Source organism: Chiloscyllium punctatum, chromosome 38, assembly GCF_047496795.1.
Source record: "Chiloscyllium punctatum isolate Juve2018m chromosome 38, sChiPun1.3, whole genome shotgun sequence".
Taxonomy (NCBI): Eukaryota; Metazoa; Chordata; class Chondrichthyes; order Orectolobiformes; family Hemiscylliidae; genus Chiloscyllium; species Chiloscyllium punctatum.
The window spans coordinates 17,203,175-17,226,598 of NC_092776.1; the positions used below are offsets into that span (position 1 = coordinate 17,203,175).

At 43.4% G+C, this 23,424-nt stretch overlaps 1 protein-coding gene across 4 annotated transcripts in view; it reads left to right on the forward strand.

The window, feature by feature from the left end:
• Nucleotides 1-23,424, forward strand: part of entpd1 (ectonucleoside triphosphate diphosphohydrolase 1) — a 128,283-nt gene that overhangs the window by 71,616 nt on the left and 33,243 nt on the right. For all 4 annotated transcript variants that reach the window (XM_072557303.1, XM_072557301.1, XM_072557302.1 and 1 more), the window contains one exon: nt 1-151. In XM_072557303.1, coding sequence (XP_072413404.1) covers nt 1-151 — 151 coding nt within the window. The remainder of the gene's footprint in view (nt 152-23,424) is intronic.

Sequence of the window (23,424 nt, forward strand, 5' to 3'; positions counted from 1 at the left end):
GACCAGGCATTTCCAGTTATTGGAATGATATTGAACAGGCCGGCAAATCCCTGAAAGTGTGCCTCGATAAGGCTAAAGAGCGAGTTCCTGAGAAACAGCAGTACGTGACCCCAGTGTATCTTGGAGCAACAGCTGGCATGCGCTTACTGAGGTTAGAGTCTTTCGCACTTTTCTCACTTCTGACCTCTCATCTACAGTTCGACCCATCCAAGACTGGTATATTTTAACTTTAGATGGAAACCAGATTACGGGCTCTGTCATGAAGACTCCCACAGGAAACTCAAACACTTGTTAATTGGGCATATACTCATGACCTGTGCATCAATTGGTTTCCGGTTGTTAGTCACCTTGGCTGGAGAGAGAGAGAGAGAGAGAGAGAGAGAGAGAGAGAGAGTGGGGCCGCTGGTCATGTTCATAAGTCACAGACAGGAACCAGTTGCTTGGAACTGAGCTAATACAATATTTTCTTATTATTTAGAGGATCATGGATCTTCGGACTTCTCTACCTTAGGTTGGGTTCTCAGTCATTGAGTATATTGACGGCAAAGGTCAACATATTTTGAGGGGAGGGGATGAGATAATTAAGGATCTTAGGATTAATGTAGGAAGATGAAATTGAGGGAGAAGATCAATGGCAGTGGAACAGACTTGAATGACTAGACTGGACACTCCCACTCTTGTTTCTAATACCGTTAGGTTTATTCAGTCTTGACCTATGAAACTCATTGGTGAGCTGACAAATATCTGATTCTGGTCTAGTTTGTGAGTTATCTGAATGAAATGACTGATCAGTTGACCGAAGAGGAGAGCTCCCCCTTTGTGGAGAGACTGTCTTAAGTTAATTATAAGCTGAATGGAATGAACCTTTGCAAGAACACAACAAGAGCAAAAGGAGACCATTCGGCCCATTGAGCCTGGTCCACCATTCAATATTAACATGGTTGATCTCAAATTTAATCTACTTTCCCACTTGCTACTCATTTCCCTCAATTTGCTAAGAGGCCAAAAATCAATCTCTCCCACCTTAAAGATATTCAATGAATGGAGAGCCCACAAAAGCGAACATAAGAGGAAGGTCAAATTACAGGGAAGCCATATCAATAACAGAAAGTAGAAAAGTGATAAGTAAAATTACAAGACAGATGTAGTAAAAGCTTGCATCATGTAAGAGGTGGTGGTGTAGTATTAGTGTTGTTGGACTAATAATCCAGAACCCCAGAAACTATTCTTGGTAAATGGCTTTGAATCCCACTATGACAGATAGTGAAATCTGAATTCAATAAAATCTGGAATAAAAATCTGGTCGAATGGCAACTATGTGATCACTGTCAATTGTTGTAAAACCCATCTTGTTCATTAAAGACTGAATCTGCCATCCTATCTGGTCTTCGGGTAATAGAACACAACTGGAGCAAGTATTGAAGAACCACTTAGGGATTAGGCCATTTTAGATATGGTACTTTGTGATGAAAAAGGCTAATTAATAACCTTGCTTTAAAGGAGCCTTTGAGAAATAGTGACAATAATATAAATCATTTTGTATTAAGTTTCAGTGTGATATAGCTCAGTTTGGAACTATGGTATTTAATCTAAACAAGGAAAGCTAAGAAGGCATGAGGGGCTAATTTGTTTTGATGGATTGGGAAAAGGCACAATAACATTGGATAGTGGCTAGTATGAAATACAAAACAGGCTAGTGCACTTCTCCATGATGTTCCATAGACATCAGATCATGGAAAAACAAACTACATTTAACTTTTGATAATAGCTTTTGATAAGTATTTCACTTCAAGAACAAATCGGAAACTGGTGAGATCACCCTTCAATAGCAGATACCAATGCCCACGGGAGTGTGGAAATAGCTGCACTAATTACTTATGTACACTATTTGAAGTATGCATACTTACAACATGAGCTCACTTGTGACAAAATTGTCTTTGACTTACTGAATTTCTTCGATCCAAAGAGAATCTAACTCTAGAATAAGTAGTCCAGTTAGTAGTGAAGACACAGTTCAAACATTATTCAGAATTCTCAAACAGCAACATTTTATTTAGTGCAGAAAGCACAATAGAGCATTTGGCCAGGAAAAACAGACCATGCATCTGAAAAGAAGAAAAAATCTTTCCTGGACCAGCTATTGATTCTGATGAATCAAGCCAAATACCTGAGGAGTTGGTGACTGTGGGGTATATAAGGGAAAAATGTAATCTTCATCTGGCCCATGCCCACCTTGGTACCTTTTCTGGGCTCCATGTTTTAATTCAATCTTGCCACCTAGATTTGGAAAGTTCAGGCTAAGCCTTCTCCAAATGAGTTGGCCAATCAATAGTTCCACTGGGACTACTCATAAGTTCAAAAGATATAGGAGCAGAATTAGGTCAGTTGGCCCACCGAGTCTGTTCCACCATTCGATCATGGCTGACATGCTCTTCAAGCCCATTTTCCTGCCTTCTCTCCATATCCCTTCAAATCATTACCAATAAAAAATCTCTCTAACTCTTTCTAAAATGTACTCGCTGTACCAACATCCACCGCTCTTTGGGGTATTGAATCCCATAGATTTACAACTCTTTGGGAGAAGTAGTTTCTCCTCAACTCTGTTTTAAATTTGCTTCCCCTTTATCCTAAGACTATGATCTTTCATACTAGAATGCTCCACAAAAAAAAGCATCCACTCCACGTCTATTTTATCCACACCTTTTATCATCTTGAATACCTGAATTTGATCTCCCCTCACTCCTTTTAAATTCCAGAGAGTATAGGCCTAAGCTGTTCAATCTCTGTTCATATGACAAACCCCTCATCTCTGGGGTCAATCTAGTGATCAACCTCCTCTGAATCTCCTCCAATGCCACTACATCTTTCCCATCATTATCTGCAGTATTGTCCTACAGTTGAAGAGAAGTACAAGCATCCTTTCCAAAAGCCCTATATATTCCTTCCTTCTGCTATTCTCCTGCTTGAATATCTGGATTGTTTGCTCAGCCAAACCATTTGAGGATGGATGGTAGGGTAGGGATGTGGCTTATCCCATTTGTCTTCTAAAATTCTCCATTGGGGTCCCACGGACCTCAGATGCACCATGCATACTAAAAGAATGGCAGATTTCCTATGATGTTGAAAGAGGCATTCGAGGCCATTCTGTGCATGTTCAACCATTTTGAATTGTGTTGATAGAGCCCATAAATAGCCCAATGAAACCTGCATGGACTCACACCCTGGATCTGCCTGACCTTTTCCAACGGTGCATTGAGGCTGCTGGTGGAGCCTTCTGGTTTTCCTGGGACTTCTTCCACCGCTTGACCAGGTTGTCGATATCTGTGTCTGTACTAAGATACCAAATATTGCTCCTTGTGAGCATTTTCATTTTCATTTTCAAAATTCATGAGTGACCATTATGCAATTCTTGGATGTGGGACAAACATAAGATACTGCAATCTTCAAAACTCAACTCCTGATACTTTAAGATATAGGGTTTCAACCCATCCATAGGACATCCTTGTCATCCACCATTTAGGATGATATTGCTGTAGCTTTGCCAATGTAAAGTCCTTTTGGATCCAAGTCTCGATTTGCTTGCCCAGTTCTGGTAGAGAGCGTCCATGAAATTTAAAGTCATGATGACTTCATCCATCTTAAGAGGTGAAAGTATGCTGGTGGGTAGTGGCAGACAGCTCAAGGCATTCGCATTCACCATTTGGCTTCCTAGATGATGTTCCCAGATATATTCATGGGTACCCAATAACAGTGCTTAATATTGGATCAGAGCTGATGCAATGGTGGGATTGCCTTGTCTTCCTTGAAGAGGCCCAGCAGAGGTTTGTCATTAGTTAATATGGTGAAACACCGACAGGAGACATACTGGTGGAATTCTTTCACCATTTAAGCAATGGCCAGGTCTTCTTTCTCAATCTGGTCATACTTCCTTTCTACCTCTGCCAGTGTTAGTCAGTCTAGCCTTAGTGTCTTACAGGCCTAAAGGCAAGATGTCCCATTGGAATTTCCTATAGTTTTTTTCCCAAACAGTAAATACAGTGTCACCTGTATCTATGTCTATTTCAACAGGTGGCTATTTACCTGAAGTCTTATATTATTGTGACCACTTTGGGAGCAATGATATAATTTAGCTTTATCAATTCCTTGGCCTGATTTATTTACAAAGCCCTGTCTTGAGGTGGCTTTGCCCTTCAAACTGGGCGATATGCCATTCACCTATTGGGGTAGCCATATCTTGGCAGACTCTATAACATAAGCACAGCATGGATATTTTTGCTCCTCACTGTATTGTGGACAAACTTTGCGTCCAGTTCAGGAACCTGGCAGCCTCCAACTCCAATTGCCCTTCCTTGGCAACAAATGAGGGCTGTAGATATTATAGACTGGGGACATAGCTCTATGGTATGGGGGTCACCAAGGGTTGAGATCGGTACTATCCAGGGGCCCTGAAGATCCTGAGCCCCTTTATCCCACATTTTTTTTACGGGATAGCGCCAGTTCTTTTTGAGATCCCAATGTAGTTCAGTCAGTAGTTTCCTATGAGTCGCAATATTATTAATTCCACACAATAAGTGATCCTTTAACATTTCCTGAAGTGCTGAACCGTACTCAATGTTCTGCCAATTTCCACCGTTTCATCAAAAATTCAGTTAATGGTTCCCCAGGAAATCTACTTGTCATGTTAAACCCATAACGCTGCAATATAACAGATGGCTTGTAGTTGTAGAATCATACAGCATATCCATATTGACCAAGTTCCCCAAACTAAACTAGTTCCACTTGCCTGAGTTTGACCCATATCCCTGTAAACCTTTTCTTTTCATGAACTAGTCCAAATGCCTTTTAAATGTTGTAAGGGTACCTGCATCTACCACTTCCATTCAAGATACAAACCACCCTCTGTGTGGAAAAAGTTGCCCCTCAGGTCTTTTTTAAATCTTTCTCCTCTCACTTTCAAAGTATGCCTCCTAGTTTTGAACACCCCCTCCTAGGGAAAAGGTTGTTCACCCTATCTATGCTCTTCATGATTTTAAAAACCTCGATAAGGTCACTCCATAACTTCCTGTGCTCCAGTGAAAAACGTCCCAGCCTATCCTTATAGCTCAGACTCTCTGGTCCCAGCAACACCCAGGTATATCTTTTCTGAAACCTCTCCATTTAATAATATCCTTCCTATAGAAGGGCAACTAGAACTGTACACAGAACTCCAAAAGTATCCTCACCAATGTCTTGTACAACCTCAACATAACGTCCCAACTCCGATAGTCAATGGTCTGAGCAAAGCAGGTAAGCATGCTAAATGCCTTTTTAACCACCCTGTCTACCTGTGACGCAACTTTTAATGAACTGTGTACCTGAACCCTTCGGTGTCTCTGTTCGACAACACTATCCAGGGTCCTACCATTAACTGTATGAGTCCTGCCTTTTGCTTTACCAAAATGCAATAGTTCGTATTTATTCAAATTGGCAGCATAGTAGATTGGTGGTTAGCACTGTTGTCTCACAGTCCCAGTGACCAGGGTTTGATTTTTGATTACACCCTTGAGTGACTATCTGTGTGGAGTTTGCACATACTCCCCGTGTCTGTGTGAGGTTCTGTCAGATGCTTCAGTTTCCTCCCACAGACTAACTATGTGCAGGGAAGGTGGACTGGCCATGCTAAATTGCCCATGGTGTTCAAGGATGTGCAGGTTAGGAGTGTTAGCCATGGGTCTAGGTGGATGCTCTTCAGAGGGTTGGTGTGAACTTGTTGGGCCAAATGGCCTGTTTTCACAGTCTAGGATTCTAAACTCCATCTGCTATTCCTCAGCCCATTGGCCCAATTGATAAGATCCCTCAATTTTGGTGTCATCCACAATCTTCAAAATTCTCATCCAAGTCGTTTATATAAATGACAAACAACAGTGGATCCAGCACCGATTCTTGCAAAACACTGCTGGTCATAAGCCTCTAGCCTGAAAAGCAGCTCCCTACCACTGCCCAGTTGGCAAACTCTTCCTGAATCCCATGTGATCTAACTTTACTAATCAGTCTACCATGTAGAACCTTGTCAAATGCTTTACTCAGGTCCATGTAAACAATGTCTACTGATCTGCCCCCATCCATCTTTCTGCTTAAATCCTCAAAAAGCTCAAGTCTGTGAGACACAATTTCCCACATTGAAACCAATGCTGACTGTCCCTAATCAATCATTGCCTCTCCAATGCATGTAAATCCTATCTCTCAGAATCTCCTCCAACAATGTACCCACCATACATATCAGACTCACCAGTCTATAGTCCCCAGGCTTCTCCTTCCAGCCTTTCTTAAATAAAGGCACAGCATTATATCATATCTATCATAATCTATCAGTTTGTCAAAGGATTTTTGACTTGGGGCTGCTGGGTAGTTTAAACTCTTTATGATGCTAAAAGTCAGGGCCCCACAAGTGGTCAGGAGAATGACTTTTTGTCAGTGATCCCCTTCTAACCTGTCTGTATGAAAAAGTAACAAGGTAAAAACAATGACTGCAGATGCTGAAAACCAAATACTGGATTAGTGGTGCTGGAAGAGCACAGCAGTTCAGGCAGCATCCAACGAGCAGTGAAATCGACGTTTCGGGCAAAAGCCCTTCATCAGGAATAAAGGCAGTGAGCCTGAAGCATGGAGAGATAAGCTAGAGGAGGGTGGGGGTGGGGAGAGAGTAGCATAGAGTACAATGGGTGAGTGGGGGAGGAGATGAAGGTGATAGGTCAAGGAGGAGAGGGTGGAGTGGATAGGTGGAAAAGAAGATAGGCAGGTTGGACAAGTCAAGGAGACAGTAAGTGAGCTGGAAGTTTGAAACTAGGATGAGGTGGGGGAAGGGGAAATGAGGAAGCTGTTGAAGTCCACATTGATGCCCTGGGGTTGAAGTGTTCCGAGCGGAAGATGAGGCGTTCTTCCTCCAGGCGTCTGGTGGTGAGGGAGCGGCGGTGAAGGAGGCCCAGGACCTCCATGTCCTCGGCAGAGTGGGAGGGGGAGTTGAAGTGTTGGGCCACGGGGCGGTTTGGTTGATTGGTGCGGGTGTCTCGGAGATGTTCCCTAAAGTGCTCTGCTAGGAGGCGCCCAGTCTCCCCAATGTAGAGGAGACCACATCGGGAGCAACGGATACAATAAATGATATTGGTGGATGTGCAGGTGAAACTTTGATGGATGTGGCCCCATTCTTTCAGCATACATTTTTATTCACTTGCGGGATGAGGGCATCGCTGGATAGGCCAGCATTTATTGTCCATCCAGCAATTATGAGACAACCGCATTGCTGTGGGCCAGACAAGTAAGGATGGAAGTCTCCTACAGGACATTTAGTGAACCAGATGGTACTCCTTTTTTCTGACAATTAATTCATGGTCATTTTTAGACTCTTAATTCCAAGTTTTTTAAAATTGAATTCAAATTCAAATTCAAATTCCCCCATCTGCCATGGTAGGATTTGAACCCGGGTCCCCAGAATATTGCTTGGGTCTCTGGATTAACAGTCCAGTGATAATTTATCACCTTCCCACTTGGGGCCAATCCTCCATACCTGCATTTTAAGGTTCCAGTTTGCCAAACAGTGGCATATTTAAAATTTCCCTGTCACAGTCTTATTGGGTTCATTGAAAGGCAAAGCTGACTAAAACTTTTCTTGACTCCTGTCACCAAGGTAATAGCTCAGGAAGCCCTTTGGAAAGCAACATTGACTATTGTTGAATACCAAAATAGAGCCACTACTTATGGCAGTTCCTTGGTCTGCTTTGTATTCTTTTTTTTAAAAATCAATCTTTGTTCAGAGATTTATGATACCTCTCTGAAGCGTATGGGATTTGAACAGGCCTCCATGGATCAAAAATGGGAACACTACTGTTGTACCACAAGAACCCCTGGGTCTACTTAATTTTTTAATTAATCAATCTGTTCAATGATATCAATACACATCTCTGTACCTTTACCCAGGCCTCCTGGTCCTGTATTTGTCCAAAAGCTTGAAGGTGCTGGTGTTGGACAGAGGTGGACAAAATTAAAAATCACACAACACCAGGTTATAGCCCAACAGGTTTATTTGGAAACACTAGCAAAGTATTCAGCACTAGTCAATGGTAGTTTCCAGGATGTTGACATGGGGCATTCAGTGATGGTAATACCAATAAACATCAAGGGGTAATGGTTAGATTGTGTATTGTTGGAGATTTTCATTGCTTGACATTTGTGTGGCACAAATGTTATTTGCCACTAATCAGCCCAGTTTTGGTGTTGTTCAGGTCCTGCTGCACATGGATATAGATTGCTACAGCATCTGAGCAATTGAAAATCATGCTGAACATTGTGCAGGCATACCTTACAACCAACGTCTAGTAATCCAGAGGACCAGGTTGATGCGATGAGGCATAGGTTTGAATCCCATCATGGCAGTGGGATTTTGAATTCAATAAGTAAATCTGGAAGTTAAAGCTAGTCTTGGTAATGGTTGTGACTGTTGATCGATGGAAAAAACATACAGCTCACTTTTGGGAAAGGAAACCTGTTATTCTTACCTGATCTGGCCTCTGTGACTTCAAACCCACAGCAATGTGGGTGACTCTTAACTGTCCTCTGAAATGAATTAGCAAACTATTAAATTTTGATTCTTCTGGAGTACTTTGGGAAATAACTCCATGGAGGCCAGTATCCTGTCACCAAGTACTCCTTTATTTACACGTGGAAATTCCTTGACGCTGATCCAGCTCCCTCAGACCCAACTCTCAGAATGAACAGAATCTCTGGCACTTCTGTTTATACCTGTCAGTCAGGGTTCCCTGATTAGACCAGATTAACAGCCCCAAACAGGAAACTTAGTCTGTGAGGTCCATCTGACTGACCTTGTTATAATCATTCTAATCAATCCTCTCTGAGTCCAAGGACATACTCCTGTTCTTTTTTTTTCGGTCCTCCTGGGGCGTTTTAGCATTGGGTCAGGTTCCTCTGACTGTCTTGAATACAGGCAGCTTGTAATGCACAGTAGCTTGCCTCTTGCACCTGTAGTGTCTCAGAAGCCATTCAATCTCTTCTTCAGGTGGCAAAGGCATCGAGGTGATGGCATCTGCCATGTCCATTTCAGATTGCGAGGTCTTTTCAATTGTAGACAGAGAGGGAGAGCCACTGGTTTCAACAGCCTTGCTGACTGATCTGAGGAGCCAGACATGTTTTGCTCCCACCCTGTCTGTGAGTTTGAAGCTTTTGTACATTCCACAAGCTCGTTAGGACCATCACAACTACCTGAACTTTATATGTTACTGGACCTGACCTCGCGTCAACCAGGTCTCTTACTAATGCAGGGCCATTCCCATGGTTTCTACACCAAACTTCATTCCCTGAAGAAAAGCATCTCACTTAGCGGAGTCTTGCATCTGGCATTGTTGTTCCTGATGCCATTTTACACCTTCCCCGGTCCAGGAAGATCAGATTTAACCTGGTCTGAGTCTTCTCTCCATTAGCAACTCTGCTGGAACAATTCCTGTAGTTGAGTCGAGTGAGTGATGGTCCTATAAACAAATAGGAATTGGGACAGTTTGGCATCTAGCGAAGCTGTAGGCTCTTTCTTCAAGCCAGTCTTCAAAGTCTGTACTGCTCTTTCTGCCAGACCATTGGATGATGGATAGTATGGAGGTGTATTTATAGGTCGAATACCATTCGACTTTAGGAAATACTCAAATTCCCTGCTCATAAACGATGTCCCATTATCTATGACCAACACTTCCGGGAGTCAGTGTCCTGCAAAAGATGCTCACAGGTTTTCTATCATCGTCTCCATATTTGACGAATGAACACTATGTAGATCCAGCACTTCACAATCAGCTGTCCACAATGACTAAGAACATTGAGCCTATTGAAAGAACAGAGTGTAAACGAGTCCAACATTTACCTGGCCATTCCATGAATGTAGGGGAGCTGATGGTGGTAATTTTTGTCCTCATGGGCACTTTGGGCACTGCCCCACCAATGCAACTATGTCTGCATCCAATCCAGGCCACGAGACATAACTTCACGCCAACTTCTTCATTTTGAAAACCCCTGGATGACCTTGGTGGAGTTCAGCCAGTATCTGGTGGCAACCTTTGCACAGAACAATCACTCTTGCTCCCCATAATAATATGTCATCCTCTCCTGTGATCTGGTCTCTTCAGGTACAGAACAGCTTCAATTCTGGTTGTGATGGCCCTTTAGTTTCCTCCTTCACCATTAGCTGGTTTGCCAGGTACAGCTCTTTCTGCATCCAAAGTCTGATGGTTGTCAGCTGTGACTAGAAGTGTGTCCAGAAAATTTAAAACCATTGTGGATTCTCCCAGTGGCAGTACCACCAGTGTGAATATGAGGCAGCTCAATGCATCCCCATTCATTACTTGGCCTCACGTGTGGTGTTCCAACGTGTAATTCTGTGCATTTAGTACTGTATTGGAGTCCAAAACTGATTGCTATGGACGGTACTGCATTGTCCTCTTTAAGTAGGCCTAGCAGGGAATAGGGTCCATTATAATTATAAATTTATGTCCATTAAGGTATTAGTGAAATTTCCTGACTCCAAATATGATAGCCAAACTTTCCTTCTCTACCTGGTGTGTTTATGTTATGTTTTAGTCAAAGTCCTGGATGCATACACCATTGGGCATTCGTCTCCATTGGGCCACCTGTGAGCTAATGCTACCCCGGAGAGGCATCATATGTCAATATCAGATCTCACATGGGGTCATTGTGTGCCATCACCTTAGAGGATTGTAGCTGTTTCTTCACTTGCATGAAAGCTATGGCTTGGTTACACGACCATTTCCAAGGCTGACTCTTTTTTTCAAGAGTTGATATAAAGGTGCCATGATGGAGGCCAGGTTATGTATGGACTTTCCATAATAATTCACCAGCCTCCAGGAAAGATCTAAGCTCCCGTACAGACGTGAGAGGCATGGCACGTTTAATCATCCTCACTTCATCTAACAATGGGTGTAACTATGTCTTATTGACACTGTAGCCCAACTAGGTCACTTGGGGGGGGCGTAGAGCACACATTTTTCCTTCCTTAGGCATATGCTTGCCTGGGAGAAATGTGTAAGGACTATTTCCAAGTTCTCTAAGTGCTCCTTATTGGTCTTCTCTGTTATTCCGATGCCATCTGGATAAATGGTGACCTGAGGTAGACCTTGTAAAATGTTGTCCATTGTCCGCTGAAAAATTGCACAGGTTGATGGTACCCCAAATGGCAGTCTCAGATATTAGTACAAAATCCTTACATGGATTAATTGCAGCTGAAAATGTGTTGCTGGAAAAACACAGCAGGTCAGGCAGCATCCAAGGAACAGGAGAATCGACGTTTCGGGCATAAGCCCTTCTTCAGGAATGAGGAAAGTGTGTCCAGCACTAAAATAAAAGGTAGGGAGGAGGGACTTGGGGGAGGGGCGTTGGAAATGCGATAGGTGGAAGGAGGTCCAGGTGAGGGTGATAGGCCGGAGTGGGGGTGGGGGCGGAGAGGTCAGGAAGAAGTTTGCAGGTTAGGAAGGTGGTGCTGAGTTCAAGGGATTTGACTGAGACAAGGTGGGGGGAGGGGAAATTAGGAAACTGGAGAAATCAGAGTTCATCCCCTGTGGTTGGAGGGTTCCTCGGCAGAAGATGAGGCGCTCTTCCTCCAGCCGTCGTGTTGCTATGCTCTGGCGATGGAGGAGTCCAAGGACCTGCATGTCCTTGGTGGAGTGGGAGAGGGAGTTGAAGTGTTGAGCTACAGGGTGGTTGGGTTGGTTGGTCCGGGTGTCCCAGAGGTGTTCTCTGAAACGTTCCGCAAGTTGGTGACCTGTCTCCCCAATATAGAGGAGGCCAAATCGGGTGCAGCGGATGCAGTAAACGATGTGTGTGGAGGTGCAGGTGAATTTGTGGCAGATATGGAAGTATCCCTTGGGGCCTTGGAGGGAAGTAAGGGGGGAGGTGTCGGCGCAAGTTTTGCATTTCTTGCTGTTGCAGGGGAAGGTGCCGGGAGTGGAGGTTGGGTTGGTGGGGGGTGTGGACCTGACGAGGGAGTCACGGAGGGAGTGGTCTTTTCGGAATTGCAGTGTACTTCCAGGAATCCTCATCTAACCACAACTGCAAGTACGCATCACTCATGCCCAACTTCATGAAGGACAGCCCCCTGCCAACTTTACGTATGAATCCTCAATGCAAGGGATTGGGTGTTTATCCAGCTGCAAAAAGTGGTTTACTGTTTGCATAACAAAAGGGAACCAAGCCATCAGGCTTCAAAATCAGTACGACCAGTGCTGCCCATTCTGCAAACTGGACTGGTTTGATAATTCTTTCGCTTAGCGATTTCTTCTGATTTCTGCCTCTACTTCTGCCCACAAGACAAATGACACTTGGTGGGCCTGGCAAAGTTGTGGAATTGTTTCCTGGTCAGCATGCAAAGTGACCTTGGCTCCTTTGGTAGTCCCTCGACCTTCCTGAAAAACCTTCGGGTATTTAATTAGGACTTAACTCAGGCAGATATTTTCTAATTGAAAAGTGTTAACCAATCAAGATGAATCTTTCTCAACCAGTTTTGCCCCATTAAGCTTGGTGCTGATCCTTTTGCAACATTCCGTGGTAACTGAACCAGCTACTTCTCATAACAGACTGCAACCAAAGTTGTACCCTTAACAAAGGTTCCCTGGTATAGGTTCTCAGTCTCGCTGAAATCTTGCATAAACATAAAGGTTCGAGTCAAGGGCAAATTTTGTTAAAGACCGTTTCTGCAATCACTGTTACAGCCATGCTGGTATCAACCTCCATTAAAACTGACTTACCATTTAACCAGATGTTTATTTTGATTGGTTCTGATTTGGATGTTGTTAAGCAATTGAACTATTCCAAGCCAGAGCTCGTGAGCTTTCCAGGGTGTGCACTCTCCTGGATACCAGCCTAAGAGTTCTCTTACTCAAGTTGGGCCTAGTGGGACTCTCTTGCTCTCTCGAATCCACATGCTGGCAGCAACTACAATGGTTTGCCAATCCTGATCTTGAAGAAAATGTTAACCATTTGGCTGAGAGTTGGTTTTCTTTTGGGGTTTTGCTGTGGGCTGACCTAGAGTCCCTGTGTGTAGGCTATGTCCTGAGTGAGGCTATGCAATTGCCTTTACTCAGGTGTTGGCCCCGAAGGTCAGTCAGACTGGTGAGGATGTGCACTTCCAACGGCATACCCTGTGACTCATTTGCTGCATGTGCCTCATTTTCTAATGACAAAGACCATTGTAGTGGTTGTTTGAAGTACAGTTAGGCTTCAGCTACGGTTACGTCATTAATCCCACATGCCAAAAGGTCTCTCAGCTTCTCATTAAAGTCGCATGCCTCTGCCAGTTATCTTAACCTCATCAAAACTCCTGCTACAGATTCCCCTGGTTATTGAAGTGCTAAGTAAAACTGAAAGTGTCTCAGAATTAGAGGAAGCTTATGGTCATAACATTCCTCAACTAAATCAGTCAATTCTTGAAAAGTTTTAGTATCTGGTGCCTCAGGGAAAGTTAAGTTCCTAAAAAAAAATAAAAGCTGCAGGTCCACAAGCTGTCAGAAGAATTACTCATTGCTTTTCATCTGTCCCAATGTCATTTTCCTTGAAAGAAATCACATTCTTTCCACTAACTGGGCCCAGTCTTCAACAGCAGGATCAAAAGAGCCAAGCTTCCCAAATAATTGCATGATGCCAGAAATACTTACACCAACTCGAAGACAACTGTTGCGATTGAATTTCTTCATAACCTGCTTTACTCTCATTATCACTGAAATAACTCCACAGAGGCTGGTATCTTGTCACCCAGTCACTTTTCATTTACATGTGTAAAGTCCTTCACACTAATCCAGCTCCCTCACAGCCAACTGTCAGCGTGACAGGATGTCTGACACGCCTGTTCTTATGTCAGCTAGGGCTCCCTGATTTGGACCAAATTAATAGTCCAAATGAGGGAACTCATATTTTGAGGTCCATCTGGCTGACCTTGTTACAATCACTACACTTTCACTATGAAGAACATAACCAGATAGACTACCTATCATCAGCCTCAACACCAAAATCTACAAACTCAGTTCTGTCAATCCTGCAAATTCCACTTTACCATTCATGATTTTATGATCTGGGACTAGTGCCAAACTTGAAAGAACTATCCTGAGACTGGCCAAACAACAGCCTGGTGTAGCCATGCTCATAGAATCATACATTAATGTCCCAGACAGCACTGTCACTATTCCTGAATATGTCCTGTGCCACCGATTGGACAGACCAGCAGGGTTGCAGGCACAGTGGTATACGGTGCAAGTGAGTTGTCCTAGAAGTCCTCAGCATTGACTCTGGACCTCATGAAGTCTCATGGTGTTCAGTCAAACATGGGCAAATAAATCTCCAGATTACCAGATACTAACCTTCTGCAGACATATCAGAACATCATGTTGAACACCAGCGGTAAAGGAGGCAAGGATACTGAATGTTCTCTGGGTTGGGTACTTCAATGTCTATCACTAAGAGTGGCTCAGAACCACAACTACTGACCAAACTGGCTGAATCCCAAAGGACTTAACTGCAAAACCTACACTATGTGTGAAAGAACCAGCAAGAAGGAGATACACATTTAAATTGTCTTCACCAGTCAACCTGTTGAAGATGTCTCTGTTCATAACAGTACTGACAGAGTGACCATCATACAATCACTGTGGAGACAAAGTCTAGTCTTCACATTGAGGATATACAGTGTGGCATTATTACTGTGTTAACTGGGCCAAACTTTGAACTGTCTAGCAACCCTAAACTGGACACCCATGAGGTGTTGTGGGTCATCAGTAACAGCAGAATTGTATTCAACTGCAATCTATAATTTCTTGCCTGGCATAACCCCCACTCTACCATTACCTTCAAGCCAGGGCATCAACCTGATGTCCTACCTCAAAGGCTTTTAAAGGAAGTGGCCATTGAGACCGTAGAGACATTGGCCAAAATAGGGACGCAACATGTACCGGGAAATAGAGAAGGCATGTCAGAAAGGCAAGGTTACATTGATCATGGGAGACTTCAATATGCAGGTGGACTGGGTAAATAATGTTGCTAGTGGATCTAAAGAAAGGGAATTCATGGAATGCTTACAGGATGGCTTTTTGGAACAGCTTGTCATGGAGCCCACAAGAGAGCAGGCTATTCTGGACCTAGTGCTTTGCAATGAACCAGACTCTATAAAAGATCTTAAAGTAAGGGAACCCTTAGGAAGTAGCGACCATAATATGGTAGAGTTCAGTCTGGAGTTTGAAAGGGAGAAGGCAAAATCTGATGTAATGGTGTTACAGTTGAATAAAGGTAATTATGAGGGCATGAGAGAGGAACTGACTAAAATAGACTGGAAGCAGAGGCTAACCGGGAAGACAGTAGAGCAAAAATGGCAGGAGTTTGTAGGTATAATTGAGGACACTGTACAGAGGTTCATTCCCAAGAAAAGAAAGATTAACCGGGGAGGGATTAGACAACCTTGGCTGACAAAGGAAGGCAGGAAATGTATTAAAGAAAAAGAGAGATCCTATAAAGTGGCTAAGAACAATGGGAAATCAGAAGATTGGGAAGGATACAAAAGCAAACAGAGGATAACAAAGAGTGTAATAAGAAATGACAGGATCAAATATGAAGGTAGGCTAGCCAGTAATATTAGAAATAATAGTAAAAGTTTCTTTCAGTACATAAGAAACAAACGACAGGCAAAAGTAGACATTGGGCCACTTCAAACTGATGCAGGAAGCCTAGTGATGGGAGATAAGGAAATAGCAGGAGAACTTAACAAGTACTTTGCGTCAGTTTTCACAGTGGAAGACATGAGTAATATCCCAAAAATTAAAGGGTGTCACGGGGCTGAGTTGAGTATGGTTGCCATTACGAAAGAGATAGTGCTAGAAAAGTTAAAAAGTCTTAAAATTGATAAATCTCCTGGCCCCGATGGGATACACCCTAGAGTTCTGAGAGAGGTGGCTGAGGAAATAGCAGAGGCATTGGTTGAGATCTTTCAAGAGCCACTGGAGTCAAGAAAGGTCCCGGATGATTGGAAGATGCCTGTTGTAACCCCCTTGTTCAAGAAAGGATCAAGGCAAAAGATGGAAAATTATAGGCCAATCAGCTTAACCTCGGTTGTTGGTAAAATTCTAGAATCCATCATTAAGGATGAGGTTTCTAAATTCTTGGAAGAGCAGAGTCTGATTCGAACAAGTCAACATGGATTTAGTAAAGGGAGGTCATGCCTGACAAACCTGTTGGAATTTTTTGAAGAGGTAACAAGTAGGTTAGACCAGGGAAACCCAGTGGATGTGGTCTATCTAGACTTTCAAAAGGCCTTTGATAAGGTGCCACACAGGAGGCTGCTGAGCAAGGTGAGGGCCCATGGTGTTCGAGGTGAGCTGCTGGGATGGATTGAGGATTGGCTGTCTGACAGAAGGCAGAGAGTTGGGATAAAAGGTTCTTTTTCAGAATGGCAGCCGGTGACGAGCAGTGTCCCGCAGGGTTCGGTGCTGGGGCCACAGCTGTTCGCATTATATATTAATGATTTGGATGAGGGAACCGGGGGCATTCTAGCGAAGTTTGCCGATGATACGAAGTTAGGTGGACAGGCAGGTAGTACTGAGGAAGTGGGGAGGCTACAGAAGGATCTAGACAGGTTGGGAGAGTGGTCCAGGAAATGGCTGATGGAATTTAACGTGAGCAAGTGCGAGGTCTTGCACTTTGGCAAAAAGAATAAAAGCATGGACTACTTTCTAAATGGTGAGAAAATTAATAAAGCCAAAGCACAAAGGGATCTGGGCGTGCTAGTCGAGGATTCTCTAAAGGTAAACATGCAGGTTGAGTCTGTGATTAAGAAAGCGAATGCAATGTTGTCACTTATCTCAAGAGGGTTGGAATATAAAAGCAGAGATGTACTACTAAGACTTTATAAAGCTCTGGTTAGGCCCCATTTGGAGTACTGTGTCCAGTTTTGGTCCCCACACCTCAGGAAGGACATACTGGCACTGGAACGTGTCCAGCGGAGATTCACACGGATGGTCCCTGGAATGACAGGTCTAGCATATGAGGAACGGCTGAGGATACTGGGATTGTATTCGTTGGAGTTTAGAAGATTAAGGGGAGACTTAATAGAGACGTACAAAATAATACATGGCTTGGAAAAGGTGGATGCTAGGAAATTGTTTCCGTTAGACGAGGAGACTAGGACCCGTGGACACAGCCTTAGAATTAGAGGGGGTCATTTCAGAACAGAAATGCGGAGACATTTCTTCAGCCAGAGAGTGGTGGGCCTGTGGAATTCATTGCCACGGAGTGCAGTGGAGGCTGGGACGCTAAATGTCTTCAAGGCCGAGATTGATAGATTCTTGTTGTCTAGAGGAATTAAGGGCTACGGGGAGAACGCTGGTAAGTGGAGCTGGAATGTGCATCAGCCATGATTGAATGGTGGAGTGGACTCGATGGGCCGAATGGCCTTACTTCCACTCCTATGTCTTATGGTCTTATGGTCTTATTCCAGAACTCACTAAATTCTAGGAGGGTCCACTAGATTCTGGAAAACTGCTTCTGTGTCACCTCTGTTCAAGAAGGAAGGGAGACAGAAAATAAGAAATACTTGGCCAGTTAGCCTAACATCTGACATTGGGAAAATGCTCGAGTCCATTATTAAAGAATTAGTAACAAGATGTTCAGAAAATCCTGACACAATCGAACAGAATCAAGATTGATGACAGCATAAGATTACAATGGAATATTGATAGACTCAGTGACTGGGCAAAGCTGTGGGAGATAGATTTTAATGTAAGCAAAGGTGAGTTTATCTCTCCTACCTTTTAAGAAAGAATCAAGGTAAATTTTAAAAAGCACATTAAATATATTGGATGCCCAACAGAATTTGGGGATTGGGTGCGTAGCCCTTTAAAATACTACAAAGAGGTGCAGAAAGTAGTTAAAAAGGCTAATAGAATGCTGGCCTTTGTATTTAAAAGGCTGGATTATAAGAACGCAGACATTATGCTGCAATTTTACAAAATCCTAGTTACACCTCATTTACCCTGTGAGCAGGTCTGGGTACAACACCTTAGGAAGGATGTTTGGCCCTCAATGGAGTGCTATGTAGGTTTACAAGGATGATACTTAGACTTTAAGGGTTAAGTTTTGATGAGAGATTATATGAATTAGTCTTTTATTCTCTAGAATTCAGAAGGTTAAGAGCTGATCAAATTTTTTTTTTAATCTGGCAAGGGTATCAAGGGATAGGGGCCCAAGGAAGATATATGGAACTTAGCCACAGATCAGCTATGATCTTATTGAATGGCAGCGCAGGCTTGAGGGGCTGAATGGGCTACTTCTGTTCCGATGTTCCTAAAATCATTTTGTAAAAGGGAAATCATGTTTGACAAAATTGCCTGAGTTCTTTGAGTAAATAAGAAGCAGAGTTGATAAAAAGGAATGGGTGGTTGTATTGATCAGGATTTTCAGATGGGAATTGATAGGGTTCCCCATAAAAAGTTATTGCACAAGATAGGAGCCTACAGTTTTGAGCGTAATGTTTTCGCAAGGATTGAGAATTGGTTAATGCACAGATGAGAGAAGGTCATGATTAATGGTCTTTTTCAGGTTGGAAAGATGTAACCAGTGGAGTGCCTGAAGGATCAGTTCGAACGTGGGGAATTGTGCAGTTATGCACTTTGATGGGAAGAATAGAAGCCTAGCCTATTTTCTAAATGGGGAAAGATTTGGGAAATCTGAAGCACAGAGCATCTTTGTTCAGGATTCTCTTAAGGTTAACATGCAGGCTCAGTTGCAGTTAAGAAGACAAATGCAATGTTAGCATTCATTTTGAGAGTACTAGAATACAAGAACAGGGCTATACTGCTGAGGCTGTATAAGGCTCTGGTCACACCACATTTAGAATATTGTGAGCAGTTTTTGGCCCCATAATCGAAGGAAGGTTGTGTTGGCCTTGCAGGATATCCAAAGGAGGTTCACAAGAATGACCCCAGGAATGAAGGACTTGTCAAATGAGGAACCGTTGAGGACTCTGGATCTGTACTTGATTAACTTTAGAAGGATAAGTGGGAAATTTTATCAAAACTTACAGAATACTGTGAGGCCTGGGTAGAGTGGATATGAAGATGATGTGACAACCACAGTGAAAGGAAGACCCTTTAGAACTGAGATGAGGAGGAATTTCTTCAGCCAGAGGATGGTGAATCTGTGGAACTTGTCGCAGAAGACTGTGGAGGCCAAACCATTGAATTTAAGACAGAGATAGATTGGTTCTTGGTTAGTAAGGGGGTCAGAGATTACAGGGTGAAGGCAAGGGAATGGGGTGGAGAAATGTATCAGCTATGATGGAATGGCAGAGCAGAATCAATGGGCTGAATAGCCTAATTCTGCTCCTATATCAATAGTCTATTGGTCTCATTTATTTGCACGTGATAGTAATGGCTTGAAGGAGGGGTCAGAGCATAATGTATCCAAATTTACAAAAATAGCTGACATGTTATATTGAGAACCTAAGAAGAGGATATAGATAGGTTGAGTGAGTAATTATACTTTTGCAAAAACTTACTAGATAAAGTTTAATATAGGAAAGTATGAGGTCACTTAATAGGAAGAATCAAAAGGTAGACTATTATTTAAGTAGAGACAGACTCCATTAGTGTGCAGCCCAGAGGGACCTGCGTCTACCTGTGCATGAAACACAAAAAAGGTAGCAAGCTGGTCCAGCTTATAACTATGATGTTGTAGCCATTACAGAGACTTGGATATCACAGGGACAGGAATGGTTCTTGGACGTTCCAGGGTTTTGTTGGCCCAAAAGGAATGGGGAGGAGGTAAAAGAGGCAGTGGAGTGGAATTACTAATCGGGGATTGTATCACAACTACAAAAAGGGAGGCCATCAAGGAGAGTTTGTCTACAGAGTCACTATGGGTGGAAGTCAGAAACAGGAAAGGAGCAGTCACTTTATTGGGAACTTTCTACAAACTCCCCAACTCCCCCAGTCAGTCTTACATCTGTGCTGGGCAAATTATTGGAGAGGATTCTGAGAGACAGCATTTATGATTAATTAAACTATTGTTTTCCAAGTAGAGATAGTCAGCATGGCTTTGTAAGGGGCAGGTCATACTTCACAAGTTTTATTGAATTCTTTGAGGATGTGACAAAGCACATCGATAAAGATAGAGCAGTAGATTGGTGTACATGGATTTTAGCAAGGCGTTTGATAAGGTTCCCCATGATAGGCTAATTTAGAAAGTAAGGAGGCATGGGATACAGGGAAATTTGGCTGACTGGATACAAATTGGCTGGCCCATGGAAGACAGAGGATGGCTGTAGGTTGGAAATATTCAGCCTGGAGCTTGGTGACCAGTGGTGTTCTGCAGGGATCTGTTCTGGGACATCTGCTCTTTCTGAATTTCAGGAGGTTGGCTGATGACACAAAGGTTGATGGAGTGGTGGATATTGTGTGAGGGCTGTGATAGGTTGCAACGGGACATTAACAGGATGCAGAACTGGGCTGATAAGTGGCAGATGGAATCCAACCTGGAAAAGTGTGAAGTGATTCATTTTGGAAGGTCAAATTTGAATGCTGATTACAGGGTTAAAGGCAGGATTCTTGGCAGTGTGGAGGAACAGAGGGATCTTGGGATTCATGTCCACAGATCCCTCAAAGTTGCCACCCAAGTTGATAGATATGTTCAGAAGGCAAATGGTGTGTTCGTTTTCATTAGAAGGGGGACTGAGTTTAAGAGTCATGAGGTAATGCTGCTGCTCTATAGTGCCCTGGTTAGACCCCACTTGGAATATTTTATTCCGTTCCGTTCCGTTCTGGGTGCAGTGGAGCTTTATCAGGATGCTGCCTGAACTGAAGGGTCTGTCTTATGAAGAAACTTTGAGGGAGCTAGGGCTTTTCACATTGGAGTGAAGAAGGATGAGAAGTGACTTGTTCAAGGTGTACAAGATGATGTGAGGCATAGTTAGAGTGAATAGAACATTACAGAGAGGTACAGGGTCCCTCGATGTTGCGCCGACCTGTGAAAGCAATCTGAAGCCCATCTAACCTACACTACTCCATTCTCATCCATAGTCAGAGACTTTTTTTTCCCAGGGCAGGAATGGCTATCAGAAGGGGGTATAATTTTAAGGTGACTGGAGGAAGGTTTAGTGTGGGTGTCAGAGGTAGCGCCTTTACACAGAGAGTGGGTGCGTGGAATGCATTGCCAATGTAAAGTCAGATACATTATGGACATTTAACTGACTCTTGGATAGGCACGTCGATGGTAGTAAATTGAAGGGTATGTAGGTTAGTTTGAACTTAGAGTAGGATAAGAGGTCGGTACAACATCAAGGGCCAAAGGGCTTTTGCTGTGCTGTACTGTTCTATGTTCTATGTTAAGTAACTAAGAAAGCATATGGATTTTTTGCCTTTATTGATGTAGGGATGGAACTTAAAAACAGGTAAATCTTGTTACAGCTGTCTAGCATATTGGTGAGGATGCACCTTGGAGTACTGTGTTGGTTATCTGGTTCCATGTTTCATAAAGGATCTACTGGCACTGGAGGCAGTTTGAAAGAGATTCCCTAGATTGATTCTAGGGATCAAGTTATTGACTTATTAAGAATAGCTAAACAGGTCAGGCTATTATTCATTAAAGTTTAAAAGAATCTGGTCTTACTGAAACGTTCAAAATTAAGAGGGTAGATGTTGGGAACATATTTTGGTCGTGGGAGCATCTCAAACTCGATGAATCAGTGAGGATCAGTTAATCTTAAACTGTCATAGTTACAGAATAAGGGAACATTAATTTAAAACTGAGATATAAAGAATTCCCTCTCTGAGGGTAGTGAATGTCTAGAATTGTCTACCCCAGAGAGTTGTGGAGTCTAGATCTCTAAGTATTTAAAGATGAGGTGGATTGATGTTGAGGATATGAAGAGCTGGCACAAAAGAGGAGTTGAGGCCTGGGGCATATCATCCATGATCTTATAGAATGGCAGGTCAGGCTTGAGGGGCTGAATGGCCTGTTCTAGCTTCTATTTCTTCTGTTTTTATCATTAATTGCTATAATTATTAATACAGCAATTACAAATTATCAGTTTGTATGATGTTGGTTGAGGGATAAATGTTGCCTTAGACATCAGGAAAAATCCCCATGTTCTATTCTGATAAGGTGGATGAGACCTTGGTTTCACATCTTACCTAAGCAACACCACCGCCAGTGTGCCCTGAGCTCTCCACTGGAGTGTCAGTCTTGGTTTCTTTGTGCTCAAATTTATGTTGAAAGACTCAGTCCAGAACCTTGTGAATCATAGGCAAGAATGCTGCTTTCCTCCCTTTGTCACCAGACAGCCCTTCACTGCACCACCTCCATTCCCCATACCACTGTTCTAAACCCCCCCAATGCAATAAAGACCTAACACCCCACCAGTCTCCACATTCATCGTATCATCCTTAAACACTTCTGCCAACTCCAAATAGACCCCACCACCAAGAACATCTTCCTCTCCCATCCCTCCCTGTGTTCTGCAAGGACCATTCCCTTCGACAGTCTTTTGGTTTGTGCCATTCTCCCCATTAACCCCGCCCCCCCCCACCCCAAACCCCTAGGTACTTTCCCCTGCAACTGAAAAAGATGCAAAACCTGTTGCTACACCATCCTCCTCACTTCCATCCAGGGCCCCAAACAGTCCTTCCAGGCACCTTTAACCTACTTTACTATATGCACTGCCTTGATGTGGCCTTCTCTACATTGGAGAGACCATACATAAACTCAGGGCATGTTTCGCCAAGTATCTCAGCAGGGGCTGACCTGACTCCCAGTCACCACCCATATTAATTCCCCTTTCCACTTCCTTTCCGACATGGCCATTCTTGACCTCCTCCCTTACCTCAAGAAATCAAATCGCAGTTTGGAGGAACAATACCTCATCTTCCGTCTGGGCAACCTACAGCCTGATGGACTTAACATTAAGTTCTCCAATTTCAAACAACCTCCCTTCCCATCCCCTGACTCCCTTCCCAGCCCTCCCCCCCCCCCCCCCCCACCCCTCCACCCTTCCACTTCTCCCACCCAACTACCAGATTCATTCCTCCCATTGACCAACCAGGTCATACCCTCTACCTGTCTTCACCTATCCCCACTTCACCATCCTGCTCCCGCCAGCTCCTCTATCTGCAGCTCCCCCTACACTCACCCCCAATCCTAAAGAAGGATTAAACTCGAAACTTTGGCTACTCCTCCTCCTGATGCTGCCTGGCTTGCTGTGTTCTTCCAGGCTCCTGCCTGTCAATTTTGGATTCAAGCATCTGCATTTTTTTTGTCTCTACTTTTAGAGCCATAGTGCAAGACAGGATTCAGGACTGAGGGAGCCAGGTAACAGAACTGTACTGAGTTATTGATTAAATCAACTAAGTC